Source organism: Scomber scombrus, chromosome 9, assembly GCF_963691925.1.
Source record: "Scomber scombrus chromosome 9, fScoSco1.1, whole genome shotgun sequence".
In the NCBI taxonomy this organism is placed as follows: domain Eukaryota; kingdom Metazoa; phylum Chordata; class Actinopteri; order Scombriformes; family Scombridae; genus Scomber; species Scomber scombrus.
In genome coordinates, this window is record NC_084978.1 from 16,598,507 (window position 1) to 16,613,984 (window position 15,478).

The 15,478-nt window shown below is 39.7% G+C and overlaps 1 protein-coding gene across 1 annotated transcript; it reads left to right on the forward strand.

Moving 5' to 3' along the window:
• The first annotated feature begins 6,669 nt into the window (after window positions 1–6,669).
• smtnl1 (smoothelin-like 1) lies at window positions 6,670–10,787 on the forward strand. The gene is made up of 5 exons (XM_062425224.1): window positions 6,670–6,747; window positions 8,370–9,037; window positions 9,136–9,250; window positions 9,329–9,480; window positions 10,274–10,787. Exons 1-5 carry the CDS (start codon window positions 6,670–6,672, stop codon window positions 10,650–10,652), a joined length of 1,392 nt encoding a protein of 463 aa, XP_062281208.1. The 3' UTR covers window positions 10,653–10,787.
• The last annotated feature ends 4,691 nt before the right edge of the window (window positions 10,788–15,478 follow it).

Here is a 15,478-nt window from a genome sequence, read left to right on the forward strand (position 1 = left end):
AGCAACATTGCTTATTCATCTTTTAAGATTGTATAAGAGAAAGAATTCTTGTTTAAACAGGGGCTGTGATTAGTTGGCACCAGTCAGCTAAGAACCTCTGATCACCAAAATGGCATTGAACAAAGGTGAGTATATCTGTTGTTTAACAACACATATCTGATTACAGAGTAGCGTGCTATGAGCATTGAAATATGTGTTTATGTGTGTGTACATGCAGGTGAGGTTAGTAGGGAAAAGAGGGTGAAAGCACTGAAGTGGAAAAGAGTCAGTGATTGTGAAGTGAACTTGTTTTTATTTCCATGTGGGGTGTGAATGTCCTTATTCACCAGCAGTGACTGGCTTGCTTTCTCAGACTCAGATGCTGATGGCAGACGTACTCTGGCTCGTTCTGGTCTGCGGCATAGTTAAAAAGGAAACGGGGAATCAACTCACTTAAACACAAGCAAAGCACAGAGGTTATCCTTCACCTGTCCTCTGCAGCAAGAGTGATGGGTTACACAGTGGTCTTGTGTGGCCTAGTTACTGTTAGGTATATACAGGGGTACTTCCTTACATTAGCTCTGCAAACAGCTTCAAGCAAAGTGGAGACAGTCTCTTGGGTTTTTATGCTCTTGGTGATGTGATGAATCCCTTGTGTGTTCCAGAGGGTCTCATCGAATGGGAGCTGAGAATCTGATTCTGCCAGATTTTGCACTGGTTGGACTCCTTTTGTTCAATTTGTTATCAGGGTGCAGTTAGGCCCCATGTCTGTATGCAGGCCTGCCTTAAGATAAGATAAGATAAACTTTATTAGATTAGATTAACTTTGTCTTATACACAGAGCAAGTGAGGCCAAACAACTGGCTGCAGTAGTCTTTTTCAGGGTGCTAATGCTCCCATTTCAAGAGCATGAAAATAATGTAAATCATATGTTTTGGCCATTGCTGTCGCTACATCTAAACTGAACAGATAATCTATGGTAAATTTTGGGGTAGTGTGTTAAGCACAACACCCTCTGCCACCACTGTCCAAACAAATACGGAAATATCTTCTGCACAAAGAGTGTCCTGTCTTTGACTTTCATCAGTGTATCTTGGTTCAGGCTTGAATGCAGTGATAGATATTGTATTTGCATTGTATGGTTTTAAGTTGCCATGACAACTTGAGATAGCACACCCTGTGGTGCAACGGTAGTGCATCTGACTCCAGATTAGAAGGTACTGTGTTCAAGTCACATCAAACAGTTGTACGTAACCATTTCTTTGTGTGTGTGAAAGGTGTGATGTGAGTTTCCCCTTTGTGTATGTGTGGTCTGTCCTCTTCCCAGGTCTCATGGTGATGGTGGTCTTGTGGCTGGGGACTTATCTGTTTGGCAGCACCTGGAAATTACTTGACATCCTTCTGATCATATTCTTCATATATGTGATCAGTTAATCTTTAATTTTGTCACCCTGTTTGTTCAAGGTGCATTTCTGTGATTTCTTTTATTTGGTCTAGTTTGCACACACACCTGTTGCAGTATCTACTATCCATGGCATCAACTGTGGCTGCTTTCTTTTCTTTTTGTTGTTGTTGCTTGTTAGGGGTTTCTTTTAGGGGTGGCAGTGGTTCCTTATTTGAATAAACAACCAAATGATATAGGAAGTGATTTGTGATATTGGGCTGTACAAATAAAATTGATTTGACTATAATTCAGCAGAACACCTGTGATATATTTGAGGGTGTTGTATGAGGCAGCACTCTCCACTCCAGAACACCAAGAGAATATATATTTTTTGCAAATAACACAAGTCTTGGACCAAGGCCTTCATCAGTGTATCAGTCTTGAGTTGAACACTTGTATAACATTTGTTGAACATGCCATTACAGTTTGTAATTATGGATCTTGTGGCACAACGGTAGCATGTCTGACTCCAGATCAGAAGGTTGTCCATTCATATCACATCAGGGTTAACCTTTCTGTAACTTCCTAAATGACTAGGTGATTAATAAATGGAAATTATGAGTTTATATTTGTGAAAACTTCATGAGGAACAATAACTGCAAAATAATGTAATTTTCTTTGTTAGAACTGTCTATATAAGTTCACTCCCACATACTTCATAACACATTACACACATTGTTTTGTCATCAGTTAAAATGTTCTTCGGTTCTTTGTATCCCTATTTAACTGGACTTTATCTGGAAGTTCTTAAGTTTTATAAACATATCAACACATGCATAGCTGCGTTCCTGCAATTGGCCCTGAGAGGGAGAAAGTGGGACAGATGCACAAGAAGCTGCTGACATATTTAAAAGCTGTTCCACCTTACCTGAGAATCATTCACCAGCAGCTGTTCATCATTAAGTCGTTAGGCTCTGATTGGTTAAGTTTAGTCTCTGGCAACATTTATAACCCTTCACATTAGACAGTTAGTTTACTCTTGGCCTTCAACATGATGACTGCTCGGTTCCTCGCAGGGTAAGCAGTGTTGCTGTCAGTCGTCTCTTTAATGTTTGCTAGGAAATATTTTTTGATGTGTTGTCTTCTAAAATCATCACAGGGCTTCCCTCTTTGCTTTGCTGATTGTGGATATATGCTGCCTCCCTCTTAAGCAAGGTAAACTATCAACATACACTTCAGGGAAATATTGCATGCTTTCAGCTGAACTCTGCTAATTTGCTTTCTTATACCCAGGCCCCAAATCAAGTGCTTCCCAGAGCTATGATGTTTCCCCTTTTGCTGGCTCCTCTCAGATTGGGGTTCAGAGAGAACCAGCAGCATCTTTTATCTCTAGTTCCTCTTCTGGACCTGCTCTGTCGGGATACAGGGGTGATTCTGTGAGGTTAAACCCTGCCAGTTCTGCATATTCAGGAGCTGCATTTCAACCTTCCTCAGGAGGTAACAAATCTGATGCTTGCTATGTGGATCTTAATGTGTTTTGAAATATCCAACAAACTGATCTGTGAGGCATCTGGTAAGAAACTGCAGCTCATTTTGTCTTTATCTCTCTACTCAGACATGAATTGGGCTGTTGCCCCTCTCAGTGTCTCTGCGGGTATGGAAAGGTCAGCTGGTACTCCTGGTGTTGGTTCCAGTGGACCTGTGAATGTGAGCCCACCCATTTATCCTCCCCCTCCTCCAGCGTACCAGGCAGGAGAGTTGTCCCATCTTGAGGAAGCCTTTGAGCATGGTGACTATGAGACAGAGACCGAGGACCAAGGCTTCTATCCTCCACCTCTTCCTATGCAAGCATCTGCTGGACAAGCCTTCACCAGCCAACCTCTGCCAGGGCCCGGCTTGGGTCGTTACTGGGGTGGCGGCTACCCTTACTACGACTACATGTTCCTGACTGGCCAGTATCCTCCAGGCACATACACTCACTTGAGCTTCAACCAAGAGCAGGGAATGGACAACTGGGAAGACGCTCACTACCGAAGATACTACCCTGCACAGCAGACTGAGACCGTGGCAGTCCCCCAGCGCTCTAAGGACCCCAGGCCAGCTGTGAAGGCCCATTATGGACAAGGTGGTGCAGCAGCTGGTGTGTCTGCTCCTTCTCGTGGCAGCTTCATGCAGCCAGCTGGTGGATACAACCTGGGCAAGGTAAGCTGGAAGGGTCAGACAACAATATTGGAGCCCTACTATTACTTGTACTAATGTTGCTCTCTTGTCTTTCAGCGCCACTAGGTGGATCTCATCAGCATGAACAATTTCATAATTCAATAAAGATCTTGTCACATGTGCTTCAGATTAGTTACTCTTCCAGAAAGCATGTAAAACTGTATCTTCAACTGCGTTATGTACAGTATACAACATGTAGGTGTTTGTAAATAGCCTTTTGACGTACAACACTTGAGTGTTGTGTCAGATGAACTGACATGGTGATATGCTACACTAAATATGTAGCTTTGCATGTTGTGGTTTACATGGTGCAGACTTCTGACACTGTTAGCTTTGGAACATGAACCATTCGTGCTGTGATAAATGACCAACATTTATGGATTATCAGTCACTGTGCTCTCCACAGGAATGAAAATGGGGAATTATCATGGGTTGAACATCTGTTATTGGCATGAAGTGTGGCAAGAGGATATAATTGAGATCCAGTAAGTCATAGCTGCAGACTTGAGGGTGCAATGAGGGAATATTTTACTCCAGGACAGTTGTGTTTGAATTGCATCAAAGTCTTGTGTATTTAAGTGACCAGGTTAGTTTGAGTACGAGTCTATAATTGTCAAAGGCCCAAACCACTATCACCCGAAATCAAGTAATACTCACAGCTGTGGAGGGTACTTCTAATGATGGGAACGTATAAATGGACAACCAAATTATGGGATGCCCTTGCTGCTCTACTAGAACCAGGAAGTAGCTATCTCCATGGTGAGGGATAGATGCTGTGCTTGCACGGCTGTTATGCTATTTCACTTTATACAGCCTTATGAGCTGTCGTGTCTTCACTTTTACTTTTATGTAAGCTGTGTACATAATTCATAAATGTAGCATTTATGAATTTGGTACAAGTTAGTGATATTCTTGTTTTTCACATCAAACATTGAGATTTTGTTTGAGACTGAAGTTACCATGAGGAAAACCAAGGAGCGTATGCTTGATGTAAAATGCTTAATCAAGTATTTTAGACGGTTTACTTTTTGCACTTGCTGTTAGGACGATTGTAAGCCTGCACCAGTACAGACTCGCCAATTAAGGGTTACACAGTTGACTTACACTCTGCACTAATTTGACTTGGATGGCCTCCACATGAACACGCAAATGAAGGGGGAGTGGATATGAAGGAATTATAGTGCCATAAATCCAAAGGAAAGCAGACCACAATTTGTACTTGTAAAATGTGTAATTCACAACTCGTGAAAACGCATCTCAGGATTTGCACTTGCAACTTCTGATCCACAAAACTGCAATAATTTGCGAGCGTAATTCACAACTTGTGAAAGCGCATCTCAGGATTTGCACTTGTAACTTCTGATCTGCAAACTTGCACCCAATGATTTGCATTTGAACCTTCCCATTTGCGAGCTCAGTTGTGTCATCCTTCTCACGGGATTTTTGGCACGATTCTCGTAGATGAGTGTGCCAAAAATATTTGCATTCAAGAGGAGTGCCTGTTTTACATGAATCCAGTAGGTGGCAGTGGGCTTATTGATGGTTCCCCTATGTGTTTCCCCCAGCCCAGTTTAAATTAAACCACGCCTACTTCCGGATGACCTTTAACGTAACCAACCAAGTTTTGCAGTTTTGTGGATCAGAAGTTGCAAGTGCAAACTCTGAGATACGTTTTCACGAGTTGTGAATTGAACATTTTACAAGTGCAAATTGTGGTCTGCTCTCCTTTGGATTTATGGCACTATGATTCCTTCATACATCTGAGGCTATCTGTTGTGTACACACACAGACACTAACACATTACACAAATCCATTGTCATACATTGAAATCTCTCAGCATCTCCTTTGTCTCCCTATTTAACAGCAGCAAGCCCTCAAGTTTTCATCAAGTTTTACAAAGATATGAAGTGCAGCAGATGCATACTTTTGCTCCTGCAATTGGCCAAGAGAGGCAGGGAGTGGAACTATTAGGCTGCTGCTGACATATTTACAGCCCCCAAGACAGAAAGGAGGAGAAGAAGGATGTGGGGGTAGGAGAAGATAATGACAGAGTGGAAATAAAGATAGACATTTATTTTTAAAGCCATCTGGTTTGTGTTGAATGACTAGATACACTGTTTAGTTGTGATGGCAAGTTAAGAGGCTGGACTAGTCTTGTTAACCAATATATTCATATTTTCTTTATGTGTACGCCATTTAAACACTTAATGGTATTATCTGAAAGACTGTAAAGTGGAAAACCCAGGTAATGACTGACAAAGAGACAGATAATATATAAATAAATACAGAAAGATGACATGTTTGAAGTAATCTAATGATGTCTAATTAACTGGATGCAGAGTTGTTTGAATTACGCTGGCAGCCAGGTAGACAGAGGGAAGAAGTTGTTCAAAGAAAATCTACATAGACAACAAAAGAGTACTTACTATCCAACAATTTGCAAACTCAAACAACTCGTGCAAATTTACTAAGAAGAGTCTCTTTATTTTCTCTCACCATTCTAAATTTAAATAAAATCTATGACACATTCAGTCATTGAAACATACCAGAATTATTCAGGTCGGCAGTACATAGAGAAAAAGAGAAGGAGTTGTTGTATGTGAGTACACAAGTGTTTATTGGACTCTATGCACGCATCCATGTGTGTGTGTGTGTGTGTGTGTGTACCACGGTTTCCACAGCAGACGCAGCTGTCCGGCCTGTTGGCCTGCGCCTATGTCACTATGATTCTATTTCGGGACCCTGTGTTGTTGTAAAGGTCAGATAAAGAAGCACAGGAATCCTCAACAAGCAGAGGGAGGGGGTGTCGGGTGAAGGGGGTGAGGGCAGACCTCCACAAACCCACACGCACATCACAGACACCCAGCACTGCAGACAGAGACAGGGACAGGGACAGGGAAGGAGACGTACACAAAGTTGTTAAAGCAGAGAGTGAGACATTGAGTAGGGCTCCAGTGAAGAGGCTTTACTGTTAGACTGATTGAAAACTTCCTAGAGAAGACAGGAGGCATAATTAAAGAGTACTGGGGTAAAAGAAATCCAATTTAGCCTTTGACCCAGTGGATAATCAGACATATCTGACCATCATGGATGGAGAAACTATGTGCCAGGAGACATCTGAGTCTACAGAGATGACGAATCACACTGACACCAACAACAACCAGGTCAGTGTTTTTACATCAAATCACTGCATAAAAGTTTTTTCACATTTGCAAAATCTACAACGACCCACTGGACCAAGAATAGGCAGTAAAAGTATTTGTGGCCATGGCAGGTGTTGCATTTGTACAGCAGGTTGGGAGAAGTGATACTGCTACCAGTGTTACACCTGTTCTTACTCCTGTTCTTAGCCCTGGGTGACTTTACTATTTTGACTGATGAGTCACTCTGTGCTGGAGTGACTGTTTCTCCCATAGGTCATCAATAATCAGAGCCCCTGGGCCTAATACTGATTTCAATAACTATATTTTTAAATATAATTACATAAATCTCCAGCAGAAATCACTGACGGTTTTGCTGATGTTTAAAAAACGTGACCGATGACAGTTTCTTCATCAGATTATATAAAATGGCATAAGAACCCATTTTATTTGATATTTCAGTGTATTGAGCCACAAGGGTTTAGTTTCATAATTCATCTTGGATTTGATTAGTTTGATTGGGATGATTTTGACCAGTATTTTAGGTTCAGGTGTGATTTAAAAACTGCAAAAGGCTCATTCTCTATCTGAAAGTCCATCTGAACAGCTTTCTGCCAGATCTAAATAAGTGAGATACTCAACAAATCCAACACAGTAGTTTCAGATCTCACATTACATTATGCTCTATGTTTGAGGACCATGTCATCCCCAGAGTAAAGTGTGGTTACTAATTTTAGTACATTTTACATAATGTTAAAGAGAAGTCGTGTTCTTAGTAAATCAAAAAATGATTGCCAGTTTAATTTAATCTACTCTGTATTTTTTTAACAATCAACATATAAAGAAGAAAATTACAGTAAACACATCCAACATGACTGAATAAATGAATGAATAAATGAATGAAGTGAGGAGGTCATAATCTGTAATTTCCCCACAATCTGTGACATGTTGCATTGATGAGTGTATGAGTAGTTTAGTGTTTTTCTTGTGTTGATAAGAAATATATTGAAAACATATAAAGGCACAGGTGAGGTGCGTCATTCTTCCAACATTTGTAAAACCACACAAAAAATAGTATGTGTCTTTTCTTTGGCCAGTTGGTTCTGTGTCTGATACCGGAAACAGATTATTTTACATAGTTTTAGCTAAGGAAGAATGAGAGTATGAGTAATGGAAATTATTGTACATTACTGACAAGATAATATTCACACTGAATAAAAGTCTACATATATTAATCAAATTATAGAATACGAGGACTGAAGATACTGCTATAAAGAAACAAAATCTGAACCGAAAAGCTTAAAATGTCCTTCCTCAGCAGATAGAGATGCTCAGTTGGCATGGAGATGGTTTATTTGTTACTTAAGTATGACATTTTGGTCACAAAATCACAGATAATTTTAATTAAATATGAATTGTGATTTAGTACATGTCAAATCTGTGACTACGTTTATTTGTCAGAAGATGTACAGGTTAGAAATAGATGTGCAAGAGGGAATCTCTAGTTGCTCACATTATCATATCTGCAGTGTGCAAGTGTGTGTAGATGCACAAACATGGACTGTGACCTATTTATTTATCCGACTGTATTTAAAGATGTTGATGCAGCCTGAAACTAAACTCCATTTTATTTGTTTGTCCTCCAGACTGATGAGCCAGGGCTACTGGAGAGTAAAAACCCGGGGAAAGACACTCCAGCAGGGGAGACAGTGGAAGGTCAGGGGGTAATGGTGGAGGAAGGGGAGAATGGGGAGAAGGGAGAGACGCAGGGGGAGGAGGATACCATTGCACAACAGGGAGAAGAGAATGCCAATGCCGGAGATACAGAAAAGTCCCAGATTGCATCAAAGCCTGTTGGAGGTGATGCTGAAGAAGGTGGACAAGATAAAGATAAGCCATCTACAGACGTGAAGGATCCTGAACCGACAAAGGATGAAAAAGAAGAGGAAGGAGAGGGGGAAGAGGATAAGAAAGGAGGGCCGGTGGATGAGGTTAAAAACAGTGAGGCTGAGAAAGATGGAGAGGAGATGAAGGACAAAAGCAAAGAGAAAGAGAAGACTGAGGAAACAGCAAAGAAAGAAGAGAAAGATGTGAATGGAAAGACAGCGAAGGGGGCAGAGAAGAAAAAACAAGTCAAAGAAGTGGAAGCAAAAGATAAAGGAAAGATTAAGGAGGGAGAAAAGCAAGGGAAGACAAAAAGAAAGAGCGGACCCCCCTCGCTTAATGCTCTGTCTCGACCAAGACCCTCCGCCCGCTCTATTAGAGCATCCGCTAGGAATGACATTATTGCCAAGTTCCAACAAGGTGCACCAGAGTAAGTCAATATACAGTCCTTCAGAGTTTAGGAAGTGACAGTAAGCATTGGTGTAGTAGAGTTTAATAAGGATCTGTGTAACATTGTGACATTTTTAGGACAGCAGTACCACGTAACTTCAAAATCCAGAAGTCATCTACAGCTTTGGCCACAGGCGCTTCAATCAAACAGAAGATACTTCAGTGGTGTCGAAACAAGACTCGCAACTACGAGGTGAGATCAACACACAACAAACAAGCCTCAGTATACATGTCTCTTCAGATGACATCCTCCTGTTTCTTGATCTTTTAGGGCGTCAACATAGAAAACTTCTCATCGTCCTGGTGTAACGGGCTGGCGTTCTGTGCTCTGATCCATCGTTTCTTTCCTGATGCTTTTGACTACAACTCCCTGAATCCAAAAGAGAGGGAGAAAAACTTCACTCTGGCCTTCGAAACTGCAGAGTAAGAGTTATGCAATTATCTTTCTTTGTTTCTCTTGCTATCTGCATGAAATTGGTTGGTATCATGGCCCGATAAACATTTCAGGGAGCCGGGGGGGCATTGAACACCTACTGCCTCAAAGTTCCTATTAGGGCCTCCAAATCACACAAGGCAGCTTCATTATGGCATCAAGACAGGCATAATATTACAAGGCACCAAGGTTTCTGTGGGATTGGGTACTTTGATTAAACACTTTTTAAGGAAAATACACTATCTGAGCACAATAGAAACTAAAATGATAATAACATTTGTTGAGAAATAAAAAGAAATCTCAAGTAACAATTAAACTGGTCCACTAGCGGTTTAATCTGAAATGATGAAACATGATTTAGATACTAATATGCATAACTGTTTACATCGTTTAAGCCAACGTGGACAGGAGATCCTTAAAGTGAAAAATGTTGTTTATTAAATTTTTTTTTTTTTTAAAAGGAAATCTGAAAATCTACAATTTCTTAAAAAATAAGCAAACTCCAGCTGCAGATGAAGACAGTGTAGTAATATTTTAAGCACTAAAACAGTAATGAACTGACCAAATAGAAAAAAGAAAAAACAAAAGCTCTAAAAACCGTATTTTGACAAGGGGCCTATCTGCAAGACAGAGCCACAAAATGAGTTAATACTGATGGTGATTAGTGATGTACATGCCCACCAGAATAAGCAAAAAATCTAATTAACAAAACCTATTAACATGCTCCCTTCCTTTCCTCTTCTCCTCTCCCCTGTCTATCTATAACCCGTTTACCCCTCCCAGGTCCCTGGCTGACTGCTGCCCTCTGCTGGAAGTGTCTGACATGATCATGATGGGTAACAACCCAGACCCCATGTGTGTCTTCACCTATGTCCAGTCTCTCTGCCACAGCCTCTCCAAAATAGAGAAAGAGAGGAAGGACAAAGAAAACGAGGAGAAAGAAAAAGCTGATAAGGAAGGAGAGGAGAAAGGAGGAGATGCAGCTGGTGAGCTTTCGACAGAGAAGGACGAGGGAGATCCTGCTAAGAATGGGGAGCTGGACAGCAGAGATGAGAAGGAGGGAGAGGACGCTGAGACAGAGGGAACTGGCAAGGAGGAAGGTGCACCAAAGAGCTGTGATGTGGAGGAAGATGGAGGAGTGTTAGTTGGAGCAGAATCTTAGAAAAGTGCTGACAGCAAACAAAAAGACTGAAAAGACCAAAATATTGTCGATGAGGTACGACATTGAGTAAGTCTTAGTTTGGTGTTGGATTGACACTAGCACAGCAAAGACGCACATAAGGTTGGCTTCATTCAAATGCAGTTAATGTGATGTTAAACTGTGTCAAGTGTACTTACTATGCTGTATTTTTTTCATTCACTGCTGTGTTGTTGCATATGTTTGTTTTTTAGCACAAAAAGTAGAAATGTTCAGTTATTTCATTTATTGTATGTATTCCTAGAAAAATATTTGCATTAAATTATACATTTATGAATTGAAAAGCTGTTTGTGTGATAATTAAATATTTGGGTTGTAAAGTTCAGCATGGATGAATGGAATAAATGATGACAACAATGTGTCCAAAAAAAGTCTCTTTACAATTAAAAAAATTCATTACAAAAACAATTGATGAGATATGTTAATCAGATTTGTTCTATGTACTCAGTGGTTATCAAAGTTTTTAATCACATTGCATTTGTGTATCGTGTATCGAACAAAGATACAGGACATCAACGACCTGAAGCAAAAGATCAGTGATGACATTGCCACCATTGATGAGGCTATGCTACAGCGAACATGGCAAGAAATCGAGTACTGTCTTGATGTGCTTCCTTCAACTAATGGTGCCCATATAGAGGTGTTTCCACAGATTTGTCTATTCATTTGCTTTTGTAAAAAATGTGTTAAGTTGTAAAGAGACTTTATGGACACCCTGTATATGTTAAGTTAACACATATCTTTCTTATCTTCTTAACAATGTTAACCTTTAAATGCTGACCCTACACAGTATGTGCTCATAATTAGTCCCTATACAAAACTTCTGAACCACAGATCTATTTGACATTCATACATTTCTGATGAGTCATTAGTGGATGGGTGATTAATCCCTTTCAGAGAGAAGAGAGAGTGTATTCTTTAGGTTTTACAATATTTGTTTACAAAGAAAAAACACTATACTTAGCACACTATACTACGGTTATTTGTTACCTAAAACTGGAGAATATAACTTAATTTCAGTGACATTATTGGATTTAAAGAATGCAACAATTTTTCAAAGATGATTTTTGAATTTCTGAATAAATATGGATCACATTCAACTTGGGAAAAAAGTGTATCTGCTGCACACATTCTTAAAGGATTGAAATATTTCCATTTTTGTATATTCAGGCTCATTTTAGAAATAAAATTTCATAAAAGTATAAAATATCAGGCTAAAGGGTCAGTGTATCTTTTGATCATTACATTTTCTTTTCAGGAATGAGTATTGAAAAACATTTTTATTATTTAAAATAATAAAAATAAAATCACTGGCAAACAGAAACAAAATATTTTTTAAAAACATTTTTAATTTGTAATAGTTTTTGTACAGTAGTCCTTCTATTTGTAATCGTAATTATAAATACATGTTAGTCAGTCTTTTAGTAAGGTAATTAGGTTAAACATTTTGCTGTATTAACATTTTGCTATATTTTAACATAGAGCAAAATACCATCTCTGTTTTTCATTGCTGGCCTGAGGACATGATGGTTATAATCCAGGCCTCAGTGTACATCAAGATGTGGTTGTGAAATGGTTCCAGTTTTGCAGTCGATCAGCATGTAGTATAAAAGGCAAATCATAAATAACTTCAAACATATTTTGTCTGATCAATGAAGGATAGGAAATGTTTTCTGATTTCTCCACCTGATGTTTCCAAAGTGAACCATGTGATTCACACTTTTTTACTTCATTAATATTATTATTATAAAGTACATAACTACTTAACTGAAAGGTAAAAACTTTTCTACGTCCCTCAGCCACAGATCAGGGATTGTGTCATTGACTGAAATCACAAGGACAATTTGGGCAAAACAAGAAAGACAGTTCAAAAAGTACAGTCAATATCAATAAATAATACAAATCAATAAAGGCCACACAGTATCTGCAATAGTAAGACTTGAACCAAACCAACCTTGTTTCAAGTTGTTGCTGTAGAACATCTTCTGCCAATTCTTCAATTCCTGACAGGATGTGTTCATCTATGTGGCAAGTACACACACAGTGTAGTTAAGAGTTATGCTGAATCTCCTATATCATCATGTCTACAGTATAGAACAGTAGAGCAGTTAGGACCGGTCAAAACGTCATCGGGTGGGAATCCCTCCTGGTGACGTGTTACCGGGGGGGGGGGGGGGGGGGGGGGTAATTAACAGGTTTCAGGATCTGGGCAGTAGGTTTACTTTGTTATTTGCATAAATTCAATTTTTCGGCACCTCAGGGTAATTTGACTGTCAGAGTAGCCTATGTTTTATTTGGACAGGTAAGATTAGTGCATCCAGGAAGGTTTTTATTTCGTTTATTATCTCAGCTGTTTTTCAGCTGCAGTGAGTCAGTGTTGGGTTAGGAAGCGTGTTTTGTTTTGTGTGTTCATGATTTGGCGCCACCTGCAGCCTTTCTCTTTGATAAAAAACATATGATGGTCTGACAGTTAGTGTTAAACTTTTCCCGGACAGAACAGGACAGGACTTTTTAAGATTTTTACTGCGCTCTTGCCTTGATTACGACATCCAGTCTCAGAATATGACAAAACAGGTCATTTTTTGTTTCTGTTTGCAAGTGATTTTATTTTTTATTATTCAAATAATCATTTTTTTAATTCCTGCGCATCCCTTTTTGACCACGAAAAAGAAAAACAGCTCGTATTTCAATTTAATCTTTTGCATTTTAAAATGAATGACCAAAAGACACATGGACCCTAAACGAATGGTGTTTCTGGTGATTTTAGTACTTTACAGAGTGACTGAATGAATGAATGAATGAATGAATGAATGAATGAAGTCGCTTCAATTTTGACATCGGTTCTAACACGCTTTTACCGTAATGCAGAGTCTATAAACTACAGTGATCGACATTTTCTGACATTTTAAGGACCAAACAACTAATCGATTAATGGAGAAAAGTAATCGACAGATTAATGGATAATTCAAATAATCATTCGTTACATCACTACAAAAGATACTGTTGCTATAGTTGCAGGCTAGCCCTAATATAAATAAAACATTAACACTGACCGACCGTAGAGAAACAGTAAGTTATCTGTTAACCTGAAAACCTCAAACGACAATGCCGTGCTTTCTCAGTTTTACGGTAATCAGCGTCATGCTACCGGAAAGGCCACTGTGTTGCCCCTTTTGTAAGCTAACCCAACGACTGTGTCGCGCTTTTCCCAACGCAATAATCGGCTGCAGCGGATTGAAACATGTCTACAAACATGCCGCAGGGCAGCCTGAACCTGGAATCACAGCTTCTGTCCATCATGGACGTGTTGGTAAAAGCGGCGGTGACGGAAATCAGTCAGCTGTTCTCAGAGAGCTCGGCGTCGCTGCGCCTGCATTTAACCCAGAGCCTGAAGGAAAACGAAGCCCTGAGGATGAGGATGAAGGTGGTGAGGAGTGAGCTCTTCTCCCTCCGGCTGCAGACGAGAAACAACCGGCCGGCAAGCCGCTTTTCTCCGATCAGAGCCAACATACCCAAACCACGGGCGAAATCACAAGGTAATGATTAGTTTCACACTTGGAAATACTTCCAGTAACATTCACGCCCTCCTCCTTCAGCTCAATTAACTGCTGAACACACACTTTTCTCTCATTCAAGTACTAATTGTTCTATTACAGCGTATTACATTTGTTTTGATGGTTTTTGTTTTTGTTTTGGTGGAAAATGCATATTTGCTTAATAATAAATAAACAGGTCAAACATGACAGCTGCTCCTTATCACGTGACATATGGTGCACTAACTCCGTGGTTTATTCCCTGAAGGTGATCAATAAGTTATTTAAATTGGAGACGTTTACTGTAGTTGAAAAAGCTCACTTGTGACATCTGTAAGAACACATGTTTATTTTGTGTTTGTGGAATTTCCAATTAAGAATAACTACACTTCTGTTTAGGGCTGCAAAATAATGATTTTTTTCATGATTGATTTTTCTGTTGATTAGTTTCTCAATCAGTTGATAAAATAAATCAGAAAATGTTAATTACTCTGTGAGGCTTCTGCTTATGGGTGACCTGCACTGACCACAGTCAGCTGGGCAGCATTCCCCTCATTTATGTATTTATTTCATTAATAGACCATAAACAAGGCTAATGTTTTGCATTGTGTAAATTTAAAACACAAAAAGTAAACTGGATTCATGCCAGCTATGACTACAATCAGAGCACTCTACACACTACAAACGGACAAAGCAGAGCTTGCCACTTTGATAAGATCAATAGTGGGAAAAGAACTTACCTAAGGGCTCAACTTAAAACTAAAGCCCATTAAGGATATGTTGAAAGAACTTCATGAAGATGCCTTGTCAGGTCCAGGATTTGGAGCATTCTGCTTATGAAACTGAGTCCAGACTAAATGCTGCTGAAACTGAAAACAAGAGGCCAACAACTAAAAGAAAAACAGAGGCACGGAAAAATCACAGCAGAAAGTTTGATCTGAGAAGAATCACACACAGAAGCAGATAGATCAACAAAGTTTACCACTTAATTGTTGCATGATCTTTTCGGGAAAAATGCTGTGGGTCCTACCTCGCTGATAAGTGTAACCCTAACCCATTGCAAAGGATTGGCATCCAGCCAGAAGCTATGCACGATTACACCAGCACACAGCCTTGATGTTAAACATACCATCCTCTAAGTGGCTGCAGAAAGGGGAAAACGAGTTACTCTCCAATGCCAAGGCCAGAAGATAAGTATTTATCTAGACCTGACTGCTGACCAATAAAAGCAACATGCCGCCTTAAACGAAATCAGAG